The sequence below is a fragment of the Mesitornis unicolor genome, unplaced genomic scaffold, assembly GCF_000695765.1.
Source record: "Mesitornis unicolor isolate BGI_N332 unplaced genomic scaffold, ASM69576v1 scaffold30184, whole genome shotgun sequence".
NCBI classification, from domain to species: Eukaryota; Metazoa; Chordata; class Aves; order Mesitornithiformes; family Mesitornithidae; genus Mesitornis; species Mesitornis unicolor.
Genome location: NW_010182596.1, coordinates 1 through 21,049, shown reverse-complemented (window position 1 = coordinate 21,049; position 21,049 = coordinate 1). Strand labels below are relative to the sequence as shown.

Here is a 21,049-nt window from a genome sequence, read left to right as displayed (position 1 = left end):
ACAGGTTTTTTGACATGGTGAACAGTATCACTGAAGAAATAGGGAAGCCAACAGAGGAAGGGGAATGTGATGGAGACTCTCTAGAGGTATTTTTACTTGTTTGTTTGTTTGTTTATTTGTTCCCCAAGATACTAAGAATTTGGGGTTTCTAGTGTAGCTTTTCACTGAATGGAGTAAACGACTTTTCTCTGGGAGAAGTTAGACAAGTTATTCTTTACAACGTCTTACCCTCTACTGTTGATCAACTAGTGATTCTTTTTGATGGTTCTCCTGTAGTTCTTATAGCCAGCATAGCTAATTCTCTCTTATTTCAGTTAGCATACGTGCTTGAGAAGTTACTCAACTCTGGAATTATCCAGTCGTGCTTTTTGCAGAGTGACTCTTGTGCCTCAGACTGTAATCATAGTCAGGCAGCATTAGCATCAATTTAAATTTTAAAGACTGTTTGTTGTTCTTTTCATGCATCACTGGAACTGTGCACTTACGTTATCGGCAGATCATCTGCACAAGAATTAAGGATATAATTGTAGCAGGGGAAGGCTTTTCCTTGCTAGTTACCATCTGTAGGCACACAAAAATGAAAAGCAAACTCAATTCAGATGATAATGTACTGTGAGTCTTGTTTATACCCTTAGCCCACTAACTCACACTGAAGTTTGGGATTCCCTGCTTCTGCTAAGCCCTGTTAGCTAAGTTATGGCTTGCCTGGGTACACAATTACATACTGGGTTCTCACCTTGGGTTTCTGTCTGAGCAGACACATAGTTGAAAAGTGAGTACAGGACCACTCGGTACTTAGGATGCTTAGCCTTTCTTTTAGGTGTCAGGGAACAGGATAGAATATCTAAGCCAGTGTCTTATCACATGAAAATCTGGTGTCCTGAAGCTCTTAGAGACATCCAGAACTAACTGTGAGTCAGTACTAGGTAATGAATACAGACAGCCCTCTGTCCCAGTTTTGCTGTTGGCATTTTATAATACATCTGAAATGGGACAAACAGAAACCACTAGAGTGATTTGTGGGATAGAAAAATACCCTATAATGAAAACCTTAGGGGGCCTAATTTGTTTATTTTAGCAAAAAGAAAATCGGTGGGTAACTTGATTACAGTGGGTAAGTATTTTTACAAGGAAAATTACTATGTGCTAATGGTGTCTTTAATCTATTGAAGAAAAACAAAATTAAATACAGTGACACCAAAGACATTTGAATTAAGAGGCATGACTTCACCATGAGAGTAATTAATCATTGAAATAAAGTATTGAAAGAAGTAGTGGATTCTCTTTTTATCAAAAAGATAGCAGTCTTTATTTGGAGGAAAAGAAAAAGTACCTTGTCCAGGCATGATGCTTGGACTCAGCATGGGAGTGAGTGTGTGAAATAACATGGCTGTGTTACACAAGAGGACAGATCAGATAATCTAATGACCCTTTGTGGACTGGCCTTAAACTCTTTGAAATTCAAATTCAGTCGAAACCACGCTTAATACACAGCAATCTTGACTAACCTCCGTTGTCACACTGCTGACTGACCTGGCACTGGCAAAATTGAGGTTGTGCTGGTTTTGGAAGATATGGTCAGGTCAGGAGAGCATCTGGAACAAATTAAGTGCATCCTGCCTTGCTTTCTATGTCTGTGTGAGAGCCAAAGTTCTCAGTTTGGTGCAGAGTGCCCTCTGTCGTCATCTCTTGTTTTTACAGCACCTGCCAGCAGAGTTGCAGATGCTAAGACATGCAAAAGTAACTGCACAGAGCAGGTAAGGGACAGCTTAGCTCTACGCACTGACGCGAAATGCTGGCTGCCTTAGAAGCCAGTGCTTCCTGTACAGTCAGTGGAGAAACATAGGCATGTCTGCTCAGTATCCAAATGGTCATCTTGGAAGTGTTTTTTCTCTCCTTCTCTATGGTCTGCAGAAAGCAACTAGCATCCTAGATTGCCCTAGTTAGGAGCACAGAGTTAGATGGAATGAATTTTATTCCTCCATTTCATTTCATGTTGTTTGCTTTGCAGTATGATTATGAATATGATGAAAATGGTGAGCGAGTCATTCTGGGGAAAGGAACTTATGGCATTGTATATGCAGGACGAGATTTGAGCAATCAAGTCAGAATTGCTATTAAAGAAATCCCAGAGAGAGACAGCAGGTATAGTAACTGTGGCTGGTTCCAAATTTTTTGTCACATAGTTTCATCAGTAATGTGTTCAACCAGATTGCTGATCAAGGAATACCTCGTCTACAAACCTGCCAATAAATCGCCCCTCTGTGGTATGTAATGATGTTTCCTATTTCTGTAACTAGACATTTCCAAGTTGCAGAATAGATTATGATAATAACTGAGAATTTTGTTGTTTACTGGTTTTGGTACTTAGTAGTTTATAATACGTTTTCTTTCCAGAAGAAATACTGCTGAAGTACAGAATCCCACTCAGATGCCTAGTGATAAGCCCTATCTACTTAGACATGCTTGGGCATGTTCTCATAAAAAAAGCTGTTGCAATTCATGATTTGTGGAGTCCTTTAAAATTCTGAGCCCGAATTGTTGATAAAGATGTTTTCCTTTCCTGTTTATGCATCATTTATTTGGAAACCACTTAACACTAGAATAAATCACGTGGAATGATCTTTTTGTCCACAATTTTTTTATGTTTCAGGTTCAGTGTGCAAAATATACTGGAAAAGATATTAAGAAGCTGTTAGTCTTTCATCTAGACTCTTGAAAATATTTACAGGCTTCTAAGACAAATTTCAAGTAGCATTCTTTTAATGGCAAAGTAAGAAAAATTTTAGCAATTAACTTCTGATTAATTATAACCTGATCTCTTAGCACTTTGAAAGCAATCTATAGAAAGAAAAAGATTAATCTCTGAGGTTAAGTCTTGGCATTTTCAAAGTAAAAAATTACTATCTTTTGGACTCATAAGAAATAGTTATGTTCTGAGTCAGAGCATGGCCAGAAATGCAACGATTCCTGTGCAAAAAACAGTGAGTCTTTGGTACTGCTATATGTTAAATATAAGCTACTGGATAATTTACTTAATTGTTGGGAGTACAAGACCATGGAGACACACTCCAAAAGAAAAGGAAACATTCCTGCAGTGCTGTTGCCGTCAAATGCATTTCCAGTACTACAAAATAGTGCCAGTGGCCATACCAACTTTCCAAGTTCAAGTAAAATCATACAAGTAGATAAGGTCTAGCTTAATAGGTTTTAGAATTTGTCTGTCTTTCTACCATTTTAAGTCTCCTAATGACTAAGTTGGAAAATAATAAATGCTTCATCCTACTGGAGAATTTTCTTATGACTTTATTTTATTTGCTAAATTATTTTAGTTGCTCAACACTCAATTAACTTTGCAGGGGGAAGAACTGTAATTTTGCTGTTGCTGCTCTGAATGAATATCCTATTAGTCCAACTTGGGAACGTAATCTCTGATGATTTTGCACTTCTGAATGACTAACAGTGTAGTCAGACTCTTTATAGTCATGTGTGGAAAGGCAAGCCAAAACTCAATTTAGTTTTTAGTAAATAGACTTGGAGTTGCATAATCACACTTTTCATTAACCAAATACTTACCTTGTTTTCTGCAACAGTTGTTTTTCAGAGGGATTTTCAGATGCCCATGTTTTTTCTTTCGTTCTTTCTCTTTCATTTTTAAGAGCTTAGCCTCCACTTGTAGCTTGATGCTATTGTGAGGGTGAGCTAATAACTACCTGTCCCAAAAGGGACTGGAGCTCACAGGCACTTTTTCCCCTGACAGCTTGAGTTACATTCATGCTTTGATTGCATTCCTGGCACTGGCACCCTGCTCCCAGGGAGAGCTCATCCTGGACTTGAAGCAGCAGGAAGCTACCCCTCCTACCAATAAACAAATAAAATAACAGTTTTCTGTCAGTTCGTTAGGGGATGAGAATGTATCAGTTTTGACGTGAGGTCTGTGCTGAGAGCAACCTGCTGAAGGTGAAGATGACAGTGAAACTGTTCTTTTGGCAGGGTTGAATTTGCAGTTAGGTTTAGTATTTCCTCAGAGCAGACATGTTCACCTGAACATGTCCTCCACTTGCTCAAGACACTGCAGCTCTCTCTTGCATCTGGACTGATGGAAGGAGGTTTGTGTCCTTCATCTATTTTATCTACCCTGAAAGTTGGGTACTACTGGGGATGTTAGTGCTTTAGTGAAAATAGCCACCAGGCTCTCAGCACATTGTCTACACTCTGCCATACAATTCACAGAATCTGGCCACTGACCTGCTAGGGTGTGTGCGAGTCACCCATCGTTGGAAGAAGAGCGTTAAGGCTGGCCCAGGGAGCACATGAGCTGCTGGGCTCTGGTGGCTTTCCACACTGGAGGAGGAACCAGACACCAGAAACCTTCTTGGCAAAAAGACTGCTGAAAGAGGACATCTCTGAAAAATATTTTACCTTGGACTAAATTACATTTTATGAAATTGTTTTGATCAGTTCTTCTGAATATCTCCCCATGAAATGATTCCTGTTTTCTTACTCTGATAGCTATCCACTCTTGCTTTCAGATGAGACTCCTACTTTAATTAATTAAAACTTAAATGGTGATTTGTTTTCATTATTGAGGGGACTTTAATTATACACTAAGTTTTTGGTTTACTAGTTCACTTTGGCACTAGTCTGAAGCCAACTGCTTTCCCAACTGTTTATTCTCTTGGAGCTGATAGGCTGGAGAGGAGTTCTTTTTCCACATATTTTGTTTTGTTCAGTCTATGCACATTCTGTGTGTGTATGTATACAAAATATTATATATATTTTATATATGTTATGTGTGTTTATATATGATTACATAAGGTTTTAGTACGTGGTGGTCATAACCACTGTTGTTAAATGCATCCAACATGTAGCCATTCTCAGTGTAAATGTGTTTCATGGATCCTAACATAGAACTTTAACTACTACATTAACACAGGACTTTCTTCCCAAAGGCCAATATTGGATAAACTGCTTCTTTTCTTTCCAGGTACTCCCAACCTCTTCATGAAGAAATAGCTTTGCATAAGCATCTCAAACATAAGAACATTGTCCAGTATTTAGGCTCTCTTAGTGAGAATGGCTTCATTAAGATATTCATGGAACAAGTGCCAGGTGGTAAGTTGTGAGGGAGACTGGTTTGGTGGTTGGTTTGTTTGGGTTTTTTAACATTTTAAAAGTATAAAAGCTATAGGACTGCAACAAGATATATTTCATGCAAATGTAATATTCTATAATATATCTTTCATAAATTAATGGGGAAAATTGTGTCTTCAAAGTGCTTGAGTCCTCTCAGTATTTGGATAGATGTGCTACAGATAGAGCTCATATCATTGGTGTGACAGGTGAGCTCCTTTAACCCATAAATCAGAGAGGATCTGTGGTCATCCTGCTAGAAAGACTGTAGCTGGTCTCAGATGGCTGAGCCCTTCTCAGGTACCTAACATGAGAGAGTAGTGGCTGGTGATCATTGCTTCTGTTTGGGACCAAAGAAGACACAGCAGCCAGAGGCAACAAAAATCCCACTTCTTGAGCTCAGCTTTTTGAGAAACTGGAGTTGGTGTATGTACATGCATATGCATATCCACCCTTTTTTCACAGTCTTACAACGTTTCTCTGGGGCAACTTCTCTCCAGGCATAGGTGAGAGGTGACCACATTGGTTAAATGGGTTCTCTGCTGCAACTGAGGCCAATGGAGATACTAAGACTCTTTTAATTACTCAGACCAGTGATGATGCAAGTAAGCATTCTCTTGGAGAGGCCTTTGGTTATAGAAGAGGTGCCCATACTTGGTTTGGGATTGATGTTTGTTGTTGCTTTTTTTTTTTTTCCTTTGGGGGAGAAAGTAGAATTTTATTAGATTTTTACTTTGCTTTCCAAAATCACAGGCAGCCTTTCTGCTCTTCTACGATCAAAATGGGGACCATTAAAAAATAATGAGCAGACAATTGGCTTTTATACCAAGCAGATTCTTGAAGGATTAAAATACCTCCATGATAATCAAATAGTGCATCGAGACATAAAGGTAAGAATTTTACAGAGAATTAAGCCTGATAGTGTTATGTAAATGCATAACCATTTATTTGTCCTGTAACTTAAAAACTTTTTTTCTGAAAGTTCTTCATTTTCACATACCCTCTCTGCAATTCTGAGCTGTGGATTAAGTAAGTGAACCACTGTTAATTTGAATTTGCACCAACAAAATAGTTTTCTTTAACTTTAGAAAAGTTGACATATAGCCACTTAAGATGTGATTAAGTGGATTTTTTATTTTAATTAAATGATCAAACTTCCATGAAAGCTTATTTGAAGTGAAGAAGACTGTGGATGGGATCAGATTCTTTTCCAAGGAGATTGCAGATGAAACAGTTCCCTTTCTAAAACCGAACAAACAAAACCAACAAAACAAAAAGCCTTTCCCCCTCTTTTAGTATTCTCTAACTCAATTCCTGTAGTAGGGGAAGTTTACGCTGAGATAGTTTCTAAAAGTGGGATTACATAAGGCAGGAAGACTGATTCCTCTTTCATCTCCCTTCTTAAGAGCTTTAGGAAGTAATTGTTACTTACTAAAGAGTGCATTGTAGAAACAGGCTATGCAAGAAGTCTTAGGTGAAGAGTCAGCAGAGAAAAATAACTGCTCTGAATGTTCTGTTCCTCAGGGTGATAATGTGCTTATCAACACGTACAGTGGAGTGTTAAAGATTTCGGACTTTGGAACTTCAAAGAGACTTGCAGGAATCAACCCCTGTACTGAAACTTTCACTGGTATGTTTCCACAGAAGACTCTTTCCTCACTCCAACTGCATATGTGGGGTCAGAATCCACAGCTGCTGAAATTTCATTGTCTTCAAATCCCTATAGAAGGTTGCTGCAAGAATAACTTTTTTGTATACCTAATCTTAAGCTGTACACTGTATTTGTATGCACTAGTCAAAGGGAATGCTGTTTTGGAAATTCCACTCAGGACATGAAAGTCCTCTACAACAGAAGAGCTGTGCCTTTCCTATGTTATATTTGAGGCTGTCTCTTCTGGGTACGTGTCTTTTTTTTCTCTTGCTGATCAAGGGCTATATTTTTTTGTTTCATGACTGGCTTGGACATCCTGGCTTCATCTCCAGAATTGCTTATCTACAGAGCCTGTCATTACCTTGTTCTTTAATCTGCTTGATAATTTGATTTAGATGTTAAATCATGCAGTGGCACTGCATTAAATAATTATGCAAAATGTGAAATGACTGTTATTTTTACTCCATCCTTTGCTTTTCCATTTCTGCTCTAAATGGAACAGAATGTAGAATGATGTGTCAGGTTGATTCCCTTTCTTCAGAAAAAGTGTTCCTATCACCTGCTAGTTTAGGTTCAGATTTCAGAGATCACTTCCTTTTCTTCTCTGGATGCAATTCGGAGTGATCTTTCTTAGTTTAATCTGAATTTGTTGTACAGTATTAAAAAATTTTGCCTGATAATTGAAACCTCTTAATAATTGTCATTGACTTTGAAAAGCAGTATCATGAGATCAGTAGATGATATCAGATGCTTTTACTGATCAACTATTTTGAATAGTATTTTAAGCTTTTTGTAGAATGCATATGGAAATTTTTTAATTTTGAGTAGTATTTTTTAAACTCTCCCAATATTGCTCACACTCCAGTGATTTTGTTCCTCTTGTCCTTTAGCTATCTACTTGTGTCGTTAGCACACCTAGGTTAAAAAAATGAGTATGTTTTAAACAGGTACTCTTCAGTACATGGCACCGGAAATCATAGACAAAGGGCCGCGTGGCTATGGGAAGGCTGCAGACATCTGGTCTTTGGGATGCACAATCATTGAGATGGCTACTGGGAAGCCCCCGTTTTATGAACTGGGAGAACCACAAGCAGCTATGTTTAAGGTCAGACGTGTTCCTCGTACAACTCAGACCAGTAACTGTAAACACAGGAAATCTTATGACTGTTTTGGAGATGCTAGAATCAGAGATTGCAGGAAAAGAAGATAAAGGAAATGCTTGGTTAGTGAGGATGTGAAGAATGATGAGCTGATTCAACTGAGTGGGAGTGCTGTGCAGTTTTGAAGAGAGAAATGGAGCAACCCAGCTATTCAGCAGTCTGGTTGTTTAAAAAAAAAAAAAAAGGCAAACAACAACAAACAAAACCAGAAGCAAAACAACACCCAAAACCCACCCAAAACAGAGAATAGAAACAGTTTTCTTGCTTTGTGAGAGCCTCTACTTCCAGTTGTATTTTTTAATATAATTTTTATACGTTTTGTAATAGTTTTTTTCTTTGAATTAATAAATGAGTTACTGAAAGATAATATCAAAGCTTGAGAATTATATACCACTTTTACTATCTAAACACTTTTTGGATGCTATTTAGTGTTTGGGAAAAGAACGGTGTAGGCCATTGTTTCTCCCTTTATTTGTCTCAGGTGGGAATGTTTAAAATACATCCCGAGATTCCTGAATCCATGTCTGCAGAAGCCAAGGCTTTCATACTGCGTTGCTTTGAACCGGACCCTGATAAGCGAGCTTTTGCTCATGAGCTACTTGTAGATGAATTCTTGAAGGTTTCAAGCAAAAAAAGAAAGTCAGCATCAAAGCTCTCTGGTAAGCATTGCTAAACTCAATCTGGAATTTTTCTCTTGTCGATGATGCTGTTTCCTGAAACTGCTGAGTTAGTCTTTAAGACAAAAACAGTAGATTACCATCCCAGGTACATGCTCATTTGGAACCTTGTGTTCCAGCAGCTTGCTGTGGAAACACTGTGGTAGCAGAACTCTGTTACCAGGTTGTCACAGAGGTGTCTTATAAAAGTATTTCTTATACGGTTTCTAAAAGTCTGTTACTTGTTTTATGCAGCTATTATGGTGTTGTCTTCTGTTTAATTTTGCATCTGTTTTCATTCAAAGAATGTTTGTGTAGAGTAGATTTTCTGTAAGGTTAGAATGTGCTATTGAACCTCAGGGGAATTTTCTGCATGAGCAAAATAATCTTTGTCCCACAGCAAAGGTACATGCACTGCATTATTTTTGTTACATGTACTCGTGTCCTATAATGTTGTAAATTATGGAAAGTAACAAAAGAGAGTATGAATGACATATTCTGTGTGTGTGCATATATATATATATGAAAATACCAGGTAAAGGAGATGACATTGGATGAGCACTTTTAACACTGCTTCCACCTTGCCTCAGATTCAAATAAACTTTAAATTGCCATAAATTACACTTTTAAGAGATTGCAGACAGGAGAGTCCAAATAGTCCATAAAGATAGGAACAGAGTTATCCTTTAGACGATGCTTATTTTCTCAGTTAATTTCAGCTTGTGTAACTTTCTTTTTTTTTTTTTTGCTTTTCTTCCACAGTTCTTTCAGCTAACACAAATGGTGAGTTTTAATATACTTTCCTATCAAAATGTAACTGTGTAGAAACTGGTTATCACTTATTCTGGTATACTTTGTCACACTAAAATGTTGCAAAAAGAAGTGGGCACAATGCAAAATCAAGGGACCTTTCCTTGTTAGGAACCTCTAATTCATTGTGCAAATTTAAACTACTATTTGTAATCCTGCTAGACTCCAGCTTTGTCTAGGCAGATGGGTAATACAGGCCTGAAGAGCTGTGTTGTTGTTATAGGGCCATTTGGTGGCAATCTGAACAGGAAACCAAATGGCTGTTTTATAATAGCAATAGAGCCAAAGTTTGTGGAGAAAGGTAACATAGATTTTTATTAGGCTAAACTCTATAATTGTAAAAAGCAGAATGCATTTGAGACCCCTTGTCAGGCCCAGGTACAGAATACTCATCTCTTTCAGGAAGTGAACTGGGGTGAGCAAGGGGCAGGATAAATGAACAAACACAGTTACCTTCATGCTGAGTTGCTATCAAAGTGCATTTCAAAATGTGCGTGTGTGAAATAGGTATGAATAGCTTCTTACAGCAGTAATGTGTGCTCTGCGTTTAAAAACGAAAGTTCAGACTTAACATGCATCTTTGTTATTAATCAGACTATGAACTAATTGAACTTGTACAAAATCTGATAAGGAGATATATCGTCTGTGTGATATAGAGTATATACTTGCATGTATTGTGTATATATAAATATATATATATACAATATTTATATACACACATAAAATTAAGATCTTGAAAGGTGCATGGATTGCTTACCCTGCAGAAACATTTTGTTAATGCTGAAAGATGATATGAGATGCACGTTCACACCAGTGGTGAAGTTCTTGAAAAGAGCTCAGCATTTCCATATTTTAGGAAGCTTTTAAATAAAAACATAATTCAAAGGAAACTCTATTCCGGAAGAATAAGCTTTAGGCATTTTTTTGGTCAATTTTGTTTTTAATATTTTATACTGGTGTGGGGGAAGACTGGAGTCTTTCTGTTTCCTCTGAAAGAATAAACTTTTCACTTCAGAACTGTATTACATTCTAATTTCTGAATATTCCTATATGAATAGAGTATCTTCGAAGTATATCCTTACCTGTCCCTGTTCTGGTGGAAGATACAAGTAGCAGCAGTGAATATGGTTCCGTCTCGCCTGATACAGAACTAAAAATTGATCCATTCTCTTTCAAAACAAGAGCCAAATCCTGTGGAGAAAAAGATGGAAAGGGAATCAGATCCCTTTTTCTGAGGTAAAAAGCTATCTGACGTTTGTTATGCAGTAGATTAGGAAGGTGTGCATTGAGGTGGTTCTTATAAAGTTTCTTTTGTTCTTCTGTGTGTCTGTCATTCAGCATCCCAGATGAAAATTTTGAGGATCACAGTGCACCACCTTCACCTGAAGAGAAAGATTCTGGGTTTTTCATGCTGAAAAAGGATAGTGAAAGGAGAGCCACCCTTCACAGGATATTAACTGAGGACCAAGAGAAGGTGGTGAGGAACCTGATGGAAGCTTTGGCTCAGGTAAGATAATCTCAGAAGGCAGCAAAAATTTTATAGAATTTGAAGATTTATCTGCAGTTACCTGGAGCTTTTAAAATTATGAATAGTAAAACAATTTTTAAAATAGTTTCATTAAACTAGAAACCATACACCATGTAAGCTTTGATGGTTTATTGTTTTACTGGGACTATGAAGAATAGGCTTTAAAATTGTTTATACTGCGTTACATGTGCCTTTTACATTGTTTGTAAATACTATATGTATGCCTGGATACTAGTGCTGGTCAGACAACTGAAAAATGTGGTTTCATTTTCATTCATTTTTCATTCATTTTCACTTTATTTTGCCAGTGATTTTCAAATGAGACTAACTGAGGCTGTCAGGTCAGCTCATGTCAGACAGATCATCTCCAGGAGGTGATGGCTTTGCCCTGCTTTTAGAGTTTTATCTTCTGACTGACTGGTTTGAAGAAGGGAGGTTTAAGTCTTTTGGCCTGCTCTGGCTGTATGTTAAGTTATTGCATAGAAAAAATGGGGCTGACTGGTACACTGTTGCCTCCTAGCCAACAGCCATAAGAGGGGAAAGACGGGGGGCTAGGGAGAAAACAAGTTGCAGCTATTCCCTGCAGCAGCTGGGAGCACATACGGAGAGGAGGGAAGATGGAGTAACAGTGGGAGCTACAGCAAATAAAATAATTGCAGAATGACCTTTTGGCACTCATTTGTGATGCTGATTCATGATGATGTATCATTTCAGGATGACACTGAATGAATTACAGGTCATGACCACATGCTAAATGTTGCAACACCATAATTGGATGACATGATTTTTTGTTCTCGTTAGCAATGTTTGTGTTAGCAGGTAACTGACTCACTTCATTCTCGAGGCTGAGTATTGCTGGTCTAAAACATGTTTGTATAAAATGTGACAACTCATCTTCTAAAGATAGTACTGTTTAGAAACTGGTGCAAACCAATATGATTCTTATGCATGTACTACAGTTAATATAATTAGAAGTTGCTGCTCTACCAATAAAAAGAGCTTCTAACTCTTGGTCGGGGGAGGGAGGAACCCACAGTTGTCCTGGTAACTATAGAAAGTGTTAAAAGAGAAGGCAGTAAGAGAGATGCTCGTGATCTGTGCTTTGCTTGAGTGTTGCTATAACAGACATGGTTGTTAGCATGTGTATGAAAGAAATAATCTGTGACACTGGGAGGCTGAAACTCGGTCACAAGATCCAGAAAGGGTGCTTGGTGTTTCATGCCTTCCTCAGCTGGAGCTGGAAGACCCCAAGACAGGAGCAGAGAGAGACAGAGTGGTAGAGCCAGAGAGATCAAAGCGAACATGTATTGTACTGCCTGCTCTTCAAGAGGATGCAGAACTCTGACTCCCAAACATAATTTTCTCCCTTGAGAGAGGGACCCTGGTCAAAGAGTAGATAACTTACTCAAACCACCAGAAAGTGGTAGCAACTGCAGTTAAGGGGAAGTTGAATTGGCTTCTTGTTATGTCCTGCTTAAATGTAAGAAGTTGCCAATAGAAGTTACCAATAGTTACACCAATTCTTTGTGTAAAAGGTCTGTATCAAGGGAAATTATGTAGGAAAGAACTAGTCTCTTTATGAGCCTTCTGCGTAACTTTGACTAATCCCTTCTTTTAAATGCTACTGTGGGACTCTGCATGTTGTCACTCAGAGGCACTGTGAAATTAGAAGCACTGCAAAGTACATGTTTGTTTGCATTTAGGAGTAATTTGTAGTATGCAGTGCACAGTATATTTATTCGTATCTTTTCACTTATCTGTATTGCCAGCTGATGTTATTGGTTAAAGTCCCACTGAGTGTACATAGCAAAACTATTTCTTTTCCTCTCTCTTCTACCAGGGAGCCGAAGAACCCAAGTTAAAATGGGAACATATTACGATGCTCGTTTCCAGCCTCAAAGAGTTTGTACGGTCCACTGATCGTAAAATCATTGCAACCACTCTTTCAAAGCTGAAACTGGAGTTAGACTTCGACAGCCATGGTATCAGTCAAGTGCAGCTCGTGCTGTTTGGTTTTCAAGATGCTGTAAGTCGTCATTTTTACTAAGAACTTTGTGCACCAAAACTGCCAAGAATAAAACTAGAAGCCAAAGTAAAGAGAGTTTTATTAACTTCCATCCAGAGTTACTGAAACACTAATATTTGAGGGCTTTGGACTTGTAATAGCAAAAACCCAGCCCACAGCAGTGACTTGGGTTGCTAAGTGATCCTTTGGCTGGACACAAACGCTGAACACAGCTGTTGAGATTTTGCTGAATAAAAATCTGGAAAGTTCAGTGTAGCTGTGTAAACATTATGTCATAATACTAAAGCAGGAAAGCCTTTTTAAAAAAAAACCCTCATTTTGGAGGGTTTTCTGGTAAATGAGACCAACACTGAATGTCAGGCTTATCCTACATAAACACAGATCTCTTGAACTTGACTTCTAAGCTAATACATTAAACTCCTCTATGCCCCCAATAATAGTCTGTCTACCTTATAATATTGTATTGAGTTATTCTAGTTTTTTTTGGTTAGCAGCAGATTTCTGCCAAACTAGACATTTTCTTTTCAATACATAATAAGCAAGATAAGAAGGAAGAAGGAAAAATAAGTTACTTTCCTGTCAATAATTAATGCAAAATTCACTATTTGCTACAGTGAGTGACCAAACACACACATGGATACCCTTTAAATAGCTAGTGTACTGAAAGGAAATGTTTTTTCTTCTTAAGCTATGTATTTAAATGTTAGTTCACAAGCAATTAGACTTAATGCTTAAGACGAGTAACCAACATGGGAGTGCATGCTGTGCTGGGCATCACTTGTGCAGACTGAAGTCATGTAGTAAAAATGAAATGACAATCTAAGTAGGCATTTGAGGTGGATAATTCTATTGGTATTTAAACCTGGGGCACTCTGACAAGTAATAAGAGAGCTGTCAGGAAGGATTGCATAGCATATAAACTGTTTGTTGCGTAGACTACACTGACAAGAATGGGATGCTGTTTACAAACCAAAAAAACCTACTGTGTGAAATGAATCTGTTAAAGATAAGTTTTCACAAATGAAACTTTTCTCTTTTGAGTCTTCACTTAGAGTACACTTCAGCTGTCTGTTCTCCTTAGCCTCTTATTGCTATTGTTTTTATACTTGAAAGAAAAAAACCAAACATACAAGATCCAGAAAAAAATCAAGGGGGATGAAGTGCAAATATCTGGGTTGGTTTTCTGATGGAGATGTTGCTGGGCATCCGTTGTTCGGTGGTAATTGCCCGAGTCATGTTCTTTTTAATAAAAAATTTACCCTCTTCTGTTAACTTCATTACAAGTTGCTGATTTTTAGTCAATAAATTTATCCTTCATTACTATCTCTCTTATTTAACTAAGATAACCCACAGAAAGTTCAAAGGAAAACTTTGCTTTATATGTGCCTAGTCTTAGTTTTTTTGGATGTGTGTTAGACGTCTGTAGTAGAACACTGAAATCCAGATCATTATCTAGACCTCAGATACTGCAGAGACTGGGATATTGCTAGAAGTGAGGGAAAGTAGCTCCCTTGTTCTCAGGACTTAATAAGGTAATCTCAAGTAACAAGGTTTAATAATCATAATATCCTTATTGGAGGAGCCAAGTAAAAGTAGTTTTGTGCTGTATTCTGACTAGCTAAATCACACTACTGTAGATTGCTGTATTCTTGACAAAGTTACATTGTGCCTCTTCAGTACTTAAAGAGGCTGTGCTTAGCTAAACACATGGCAGTGTCTTGGTATGTCTCAGTATGGGAGGGTGGAGAGTGCTTGTAAACAGGAGTTGTGCTGCTTGGGAGGGCCCTGGGCAAGCTTTTGGGGCCCTTAGCCAGCTGCTGCCCAGGTGTCGGGCACAAGGCAGTGCTCCTGGAGCTGCTGACAGCTCTCCCTGTCCAAGCACAGTGTCCCAAGTGCCATCTCGTGGCCATCAGCAACAGAACTGAGGGGACGTGGGTCCTGTGGTGGGTTGACCCTAGCTGGCAGGGACAGGAGAGCCCCTACCCAGTCGTTCCTTCACTCCTGGTAAGATGAGGGAGAGAAGCAGAAGGGCTAAAAGTGAGAAAACTCGTGGGTCAAGATAAAGGCTGCTTAATACGTATTTTTTTTTCTCCTTTAATAAGGAAAAAGATACCAAACACCTCAATGATGCAAAATCAGTCATTAACCACCAGTAGACTAATGCCCAGCCAGGCCCTGAGCAACAGCTCCTTTGGGAAAAGTACCCCCTTAGTGTTATTGTTGAATAGGATATTATATAAGGAATATCTCTTAAGACAGTTTGAGTCAGCTCTGCTGGCCGTGTCCCCTTCCACAGCCTTTAGGCCACCCCCAGCCTACTCACTGGTGGGGCAGCATAAGAAACAGAGGTCTTGAGGCTGTGTAAGCTCTGCTTAGCAATAGCTAAAACATGGGTGTGTTATCAAGGCTGTTTCAGTCACCAGTCTTGAAAGGAAGCACTATATGGGCTGCTGTGAAGGAAATGAACTCCATCTCATCCAGACCCAGTACAGGTAGCTACATAAATTACTGCATTACTGAATATTGTTGCTTTAGGGCACTGAAAATAATAGGATTAATAACATTTATTAACTTTTACACATTTCCTGAAGGCATCATTTGTGTAACTTTAGTCATTTTTTACAGAGATGTATCACAATGTGAGAGAATTAAACTAATCCCTTTTTTAGAAAGGCCTACATGTATCTTCTTGCTGTATTTTTTTCTTAAGTAGCAGTAGTCGACTTTAAGTAAGTTCATAACTTTCTAAATACAGTTACATTTGTTTCTCCCTGCAACTTCTCCAGTACTGCTACATAGTCTTTTGCATTGGACTGCTTCCATACCTGGAAAACAGCACAAAGTCTGGTTTGGGCTATTGCCTCTTACTACGGGTATGCATTTCATTGTAGCAGTGTCACCTCACCTGCTTTTTCCCCAGCATTTGGGAGCTGGAAAACAATTCCCACAAAGTAGAGACATTCTTGCAGGTGTCATGGAGCATCTATAGAGGCACCAGAGAATATGGCTAAAAGTGGTTTGAAAGCTGTCCTGTAGGCAATTAGGAGCAACCCAGTGTAGAAAACTATCTGATCGTGTGAAGTAAAAAGTAGAAGGCAGGAGAAAGTGGTGCAGCACACTAATGAAGTCCCCTGACTATTTAAACTAACATTAATTCACTATTTTCTGAATCAAGAAGGATCAGCATTACATTAGTTCTTTGATATTTCCTATAATTGTACTTTAAAACAGATAAGTATTGCTCATAGCAAGCAGTGAAAATGATGCCAAAAAATAAGATTGATTAGCTTAAGTTACAAGCCTTTCACAATGGTTCTTGGTATTTGTCTTGTTCACATTGTTTTTAAGTTTCTCTCCACACCCATGAAGGGTAAATAAACTTCAGTATCGCAGTCATCAAAAATCACTTAACACAAGAACTAGTACTTGATTAAAAAATACAAAATACTGCATGACTTGTAATGAAATGGTAGAAGCTGGCAATGTTGCTATTTTCTTCATTTAATGACAATGTGAAATAGTTTTAATCGCCTGCTTTGATACAGCATCTACAAGTTCAAACACTGTATATAATGCTGACATGTATTATAGTTTTAAGTTGTAGGGGGATATAGTATCTGAACTGAACTATTTGTTGCTAGGTCAATAAAGTTCTCCGAAACCATAACATCAAGCCACATTGGATGTTTGCATTGGACAGCATAATCAGAAAAGCAGTACAGACTGCTATTACTATTCTGGTCCCAGGTGAGTAATTTCTTAACACTCAGCAAATATTTATTAGCTGATCTCTTTATGTGTGCTTTAGAGCTGTGGTTACGATGTTTCACTTAAGATTTTGAAGCCAGCAGTGGCCTTTTTCCTGTTTGCTGTCTGTTTTGCAACTCAAAAACTAATCAGTGTAATGTCTAAGTTATCTTGGAAAAAGCACCTTTCCAAGATGCATAATCTAAACAATTTTGCAGTGCAGTGAGCAATAGTAGGCTAAGGTGCTCTGGGGCTTAATTTTTTGAGGTGTATAATGCTGCCTCTTGAAATCCAAAGAACAGACCACTTGCAGGCACACATCAGTTATGAAAGGTGTTTTATAAAGTGTAGTTTAACGATGTGCTTTTTGGAGCACTCAAAAGTCTCTCTGGCTCCTGGTCAGAAGCTATCTAAAGGGAAAAAGAAACAAACAAACAAAACACATGAAATGGAAAAAATCTGTAGTGCCTGCTGTTTAAAATATATATTTTGAATGCTGTAGAAGTAGAGTGCGCAGCTTAGCTGAGGGAAGGAGCCTGTGGAGAAGAAACTGTAGCCCATTCTGTTATTAATCTACCTATTTCCAGAGTTAGTTTCTCTTCTGCTTCTTCTAAGATTCTGATTCCCTCCCTACACTGGAATTAGTGGTGAAATTTTCAAATATATGATTTAATGCTTTAAGTCTGAAGTCAGAATTCTTCCTGTATTCTCCAGTGGGTTAAGTCTTAAATTATCAACACAGGGATCTGAAAATTCCAACAAAAGTTACAGCTCTTCCTGTTTGCCTTGGTATTTTCCATATCCCTACCACAACTGGCAAGACATAACAGGGTTTCTGTGTTACTTTCGAATCATAAGGTAAATCTGTCTCTTGATTAGAATGCTGAATACCTTTAACAAGAATGTACTTTATTGCTGTATAATAAGAGTACTGTAGAATTCCTGCTTAATAAACTCTTCTTCCCCATACAGCTCAATATCAATATTAATTGTATACTGTCAAGCTTAAAGAAAAGCCTCTGTGCCTTAGTGGCTTTCAGGCACTGACAGTCTACCTTTTCCTGAAGTGATTCCCTAACCCTACTTCTGATTGTTTCCCCTTTGACTTTTTTTTTTTATCCCCCCCCCCTATGAATGATGTGAAGATTATCTCTGCCCTGAACACTTCTAAAGGTACAGGATGTTTTAGGAGTGGCACAAAGCAAGTGGTGTATAGTTATACTGCCTGGTGGTGAACAATGGCAAAATGAACTTCTGTTCTTGTTAGTGTGATGCCGAAGTTCAAAGCAAATTCAGAGATGTTTGCCTAGCAATTTTTGGGTAACTGCTATTTAATAAATCTGGTTTCTTTAGAGGGAGTGCAGCTCAGTTGATGTTAGTACATTCAGCCTTGAAAAAGGTATGTAGCATTGAAATGAAGACACGAAATGGATCAAGGAATTAATGTCCCTTTTGTAAGGAAAAGAAATGTGCTTATTAGATCTTCAGCAGAGAGGACAAAACATACAGAACCAAGAGTGATTTGGACAAAAAAGTATGTTTTGATGAGGAGACTAAAGGGAGTGCTCAGCAGTAAGAAGCCACAATTGAAGGAAGGAAGAAAGGTAGAAAGATTTATATTAAACAGTTAGAATTAACAAACAGATGTTGCAATAATAGGTTGTGTAGGAGTATAAGAACTTGTATACATATCCTGCATACCTGCTAAGCTCTGGTAGGTAGTTTAAATGGAATAACAGAAACCAGAGTACATACATAGCTCTATGTTTGTGGGTCTGTGGATGTATATCATTACAAAGCAGATTACTGTTCTGTCTGATAAGTAGAAGGGGAGCATGCTACTTTTTTAATCCTCAGGAGAGGGGTCTATTATTTCCTCTCTATATACTTGAATACAATTTCTTGGTAAACACAGTATTCTTATAATGAGAGAATGCTAAATATTCCAGAACAGCAACAACAGGAATAGTTGGATATAAATTAAATTAGTGGTTATTTGTTTAATAAAACATTTCAGGTGAGATGCATAATAAATTACAAACCACCGAGAATGGAATATAGCAAAAGGAAGTACTGTTGCATGTAGTACTTCAGCACAATTTGTCATGAAATGCTAGCCAAATCTGGAATTCTGTTCATCCAGATTTTGTTTTTCAAGCTTTTGAACATTTGATAGGCTGAATAATAGCATAAACTAAGATGCTGTTATGGTGTGAATGGTCTTAAACCCCTAGAAAATATAATCTGTTCTCTTGCTACAGAAATTTCAGGTCTAGTTTAACCAAAGCTGTAGGATGATCTGTAAATAGTCACTTAGGTCTGCTTTTGTTTTAATGTTTGACTATTTAATGTTTTTTCTTTTGTTTATATTTTAATATTATTAATAGAATTGAGGCCCCATTTTAGTCTTGCATCTGAAAGTGATACAGCAGATCAAGATGATATAGAAGTTGAAGAGGATCAAGATGAACAGCCTCAGAATCAAACAATCCAACAGCCCTGCATTGTCATGGAAGATGCAGTAGCTACCTCAGGTGTAAGCACCCTCAGCTCTACGGTATCCCATGACTCCCAGGCTGCTCACAGGTCACTGAGCGTCCAACTGGGCAGGCTAAAATTAGAGACAAACAGGTAAGTTGGGATGTCAGGAGACACATGCCTACTTGTGACAGTATTGCTTTGCTTTTAAAATATATGTGTGAGAATACTAATGACAGTATCAAAATTCCATGGTACTGCAACTTGCTCATTTAAATGATGATCACTGTTTAGCTGTGACTGATCACCTCCTAGTTTTATTCATTCTAGAACAAGAGTGATGCAAGGTAGGGGCAGTCTTGACTTCAGGTGCCCTTTCAAGGAAGGTCTGAAAAACTGAGCTTGCTGCCAAGCTTCTGCTTTTTCTCTCCTTCATATGCAATGCATAGCTGATGGATGGTGTTATGATTTCTTTCCATTAAGGCAGAACTTGCTGTTCTCTTCTGTAGTTATTCTTGGGGAATGAACTCAAGCGAGGCCACAGCTACACATGAACTCCACAAGGAAACTACTTCATGCTTGCTTTGTGCAAGAATTCACTGCAGCAGGATCTGTGCTTACCAGCAAGCATTAACTTTTTATTAAATAAATTTTGTTCATCAGAGAAAGATGGGGAAAAATAGGTGTGTGGTTTAAAAGAAAAAAAAGCCAGAAATTTGGATATTGGATTTTTTTCATTAATGTATATATTCCACTTTAAACCTGAGAAGTGCTTCTTTAGGGTGTTTGGATTAAGAAATGTTGGAAACAAATCTGTCTACACTATTTCCTCCAAATAAATGTACCAAATAATCTGTTTAAAGTAGATATTTTAGCTTTTGCAGCACCTGATTTATGACATTGGATTTCCTACTGGCCTCAGTAAATTCCGAATATGATCTTGATAGAAAGAGAACATCTCCAATAAGACAGTTGTATGCTGCTAGTATTATTTGTAGTTATTGTTCCAATTAAAATTAAAATGCTAAATGGCACTTTACTTTTAAAACTTGTCAAAAATTTTTGCCATAATTAGATTAATTAATTAGACTCTACTGTTTTTAATAAAGTATCAGTATTTTTGAGTTCTTATGTTACAATTTTTTTCTTGTGACCACTGCTAAATATTTTTATTGCCTTACTGATACCCTCAAATAAATAAATACATAAGTAATTTAGATTGTCACACTTTACTTCCCAAGTTCATGATGGAGAGTAGCATCAGAAGTAATCAATTTGTAGAGGTACTGTTTCCTAACACTTTGCTTTTGTAAATTTCTCTCATCCAAAGCATTTGGCTAAATAATCACATCCTGTCATTCATACAGAAATTTTTGAGGTAAACAATATGAGCAGCTGTTTAAGTATTAATTAAAGCCTTATTGGCATAAGCAGCAAGCAGTTATCAAGAGAAAATAGTTGATTATTTTATTGGCCCCGAAGAGCTTTTTTCAAAAAAGATAGAGGAGGAATAAATTAACTGAAAGGTGACTGCACACCTGTCTGGATAGAATATCAGTCTGAACTGAGATTAGCTAAGCTGTGGATGTGCATAGAGGCACAAAACAGCTCTGTTCACATGCAGGGTGAACTTGTTAAGAATTGTTATCTCAGGTGTGGAAACACTCACATGCAAGTATGCTGCCTGCATGCAAGCTAGAAGTAGGGCTAGGTGATTTTCCAGATCAATCATCAGATGCAGTTTACTTCATCTACTTCATACTCTAGGGGAATTCCAGAATGTCCTTATCTTTCAGTGCCCCAGCAAAAAAGGTTGCAGTGTTCAACTGGTCTAAATAAATAAAATAAAATAAAATAAAA

The 21,049-nt window shown here is 37.8% G+C and overlaps 1 protein-coding gene across 1 annotated transcript in view; it reads left to right on the top strand.

The window, feature by feature from the left end:
• MAP3K5 (mitogen-activated protein kinase kinase kinase 5) overlaps nucleotides 1-19,342 on the top strand; it is a gene marked incomplete at its 3' end in the record, with an annotated part of 61,063 nt that extends 41,721 nt beyond the window's left edge. Inside the window, exons 13-25 of the mRNA XM_010183841.1 lie at nucleotides 5-86; nucleotides 2,012-2,145; nucleotides 4,988-5,115; nucleotides 5,887-6,023; nucleotides 6,658-6,763; nucleotides 7,732-7,889; nucleotides 8,426-8,603; nucleotides 9,363-9,383; nucleotides 10,469-10,646; nucleotides 10,749-10,917; nucleotides 12,779-12,964; nucleotides 16,606-16,711; nucleotides 19,099-19,342. Coding sequence (XP_010182143.1) covers nucleotides 5-86; nucleotides 2,012-2,145; nucleotides 4,988-5,115; nucleotides 5,887-6,023; nucleotides 6,658-6,763; nucleotides 7,732-7,889; nucleotides 8,426-8,603; nucleotides 9,363-9,383; nucleotides 10,469-10,646; nucleotides 10,749-10,917; nucleotides 12,779-12,964; nucleotides 16,606-16,711; nucleotides 19,099-19,342 — 1,827 coding nt within the window. The remainder of the gene's footprint in view (nucleotides 1-4; nucleotides 87-2,011; nucleotides 2,146-4,987; nucleotides 5,116-5,886; nucleotides 6,024-6,657; nucleotides 6,764-7,731; nucleotides 7,890-8,425; nucleotides 8,604-9,362; nucleotides 9,384-10,468; nucleotides 10,647-10,748; nucleotides 10,918-12,778; nucleotides 12,965-16,605; nucleotides 16,712-19,098) is intronic.
• Nucleotides 19,343-21,049: the final 1,707 nt, after the last annotated feature.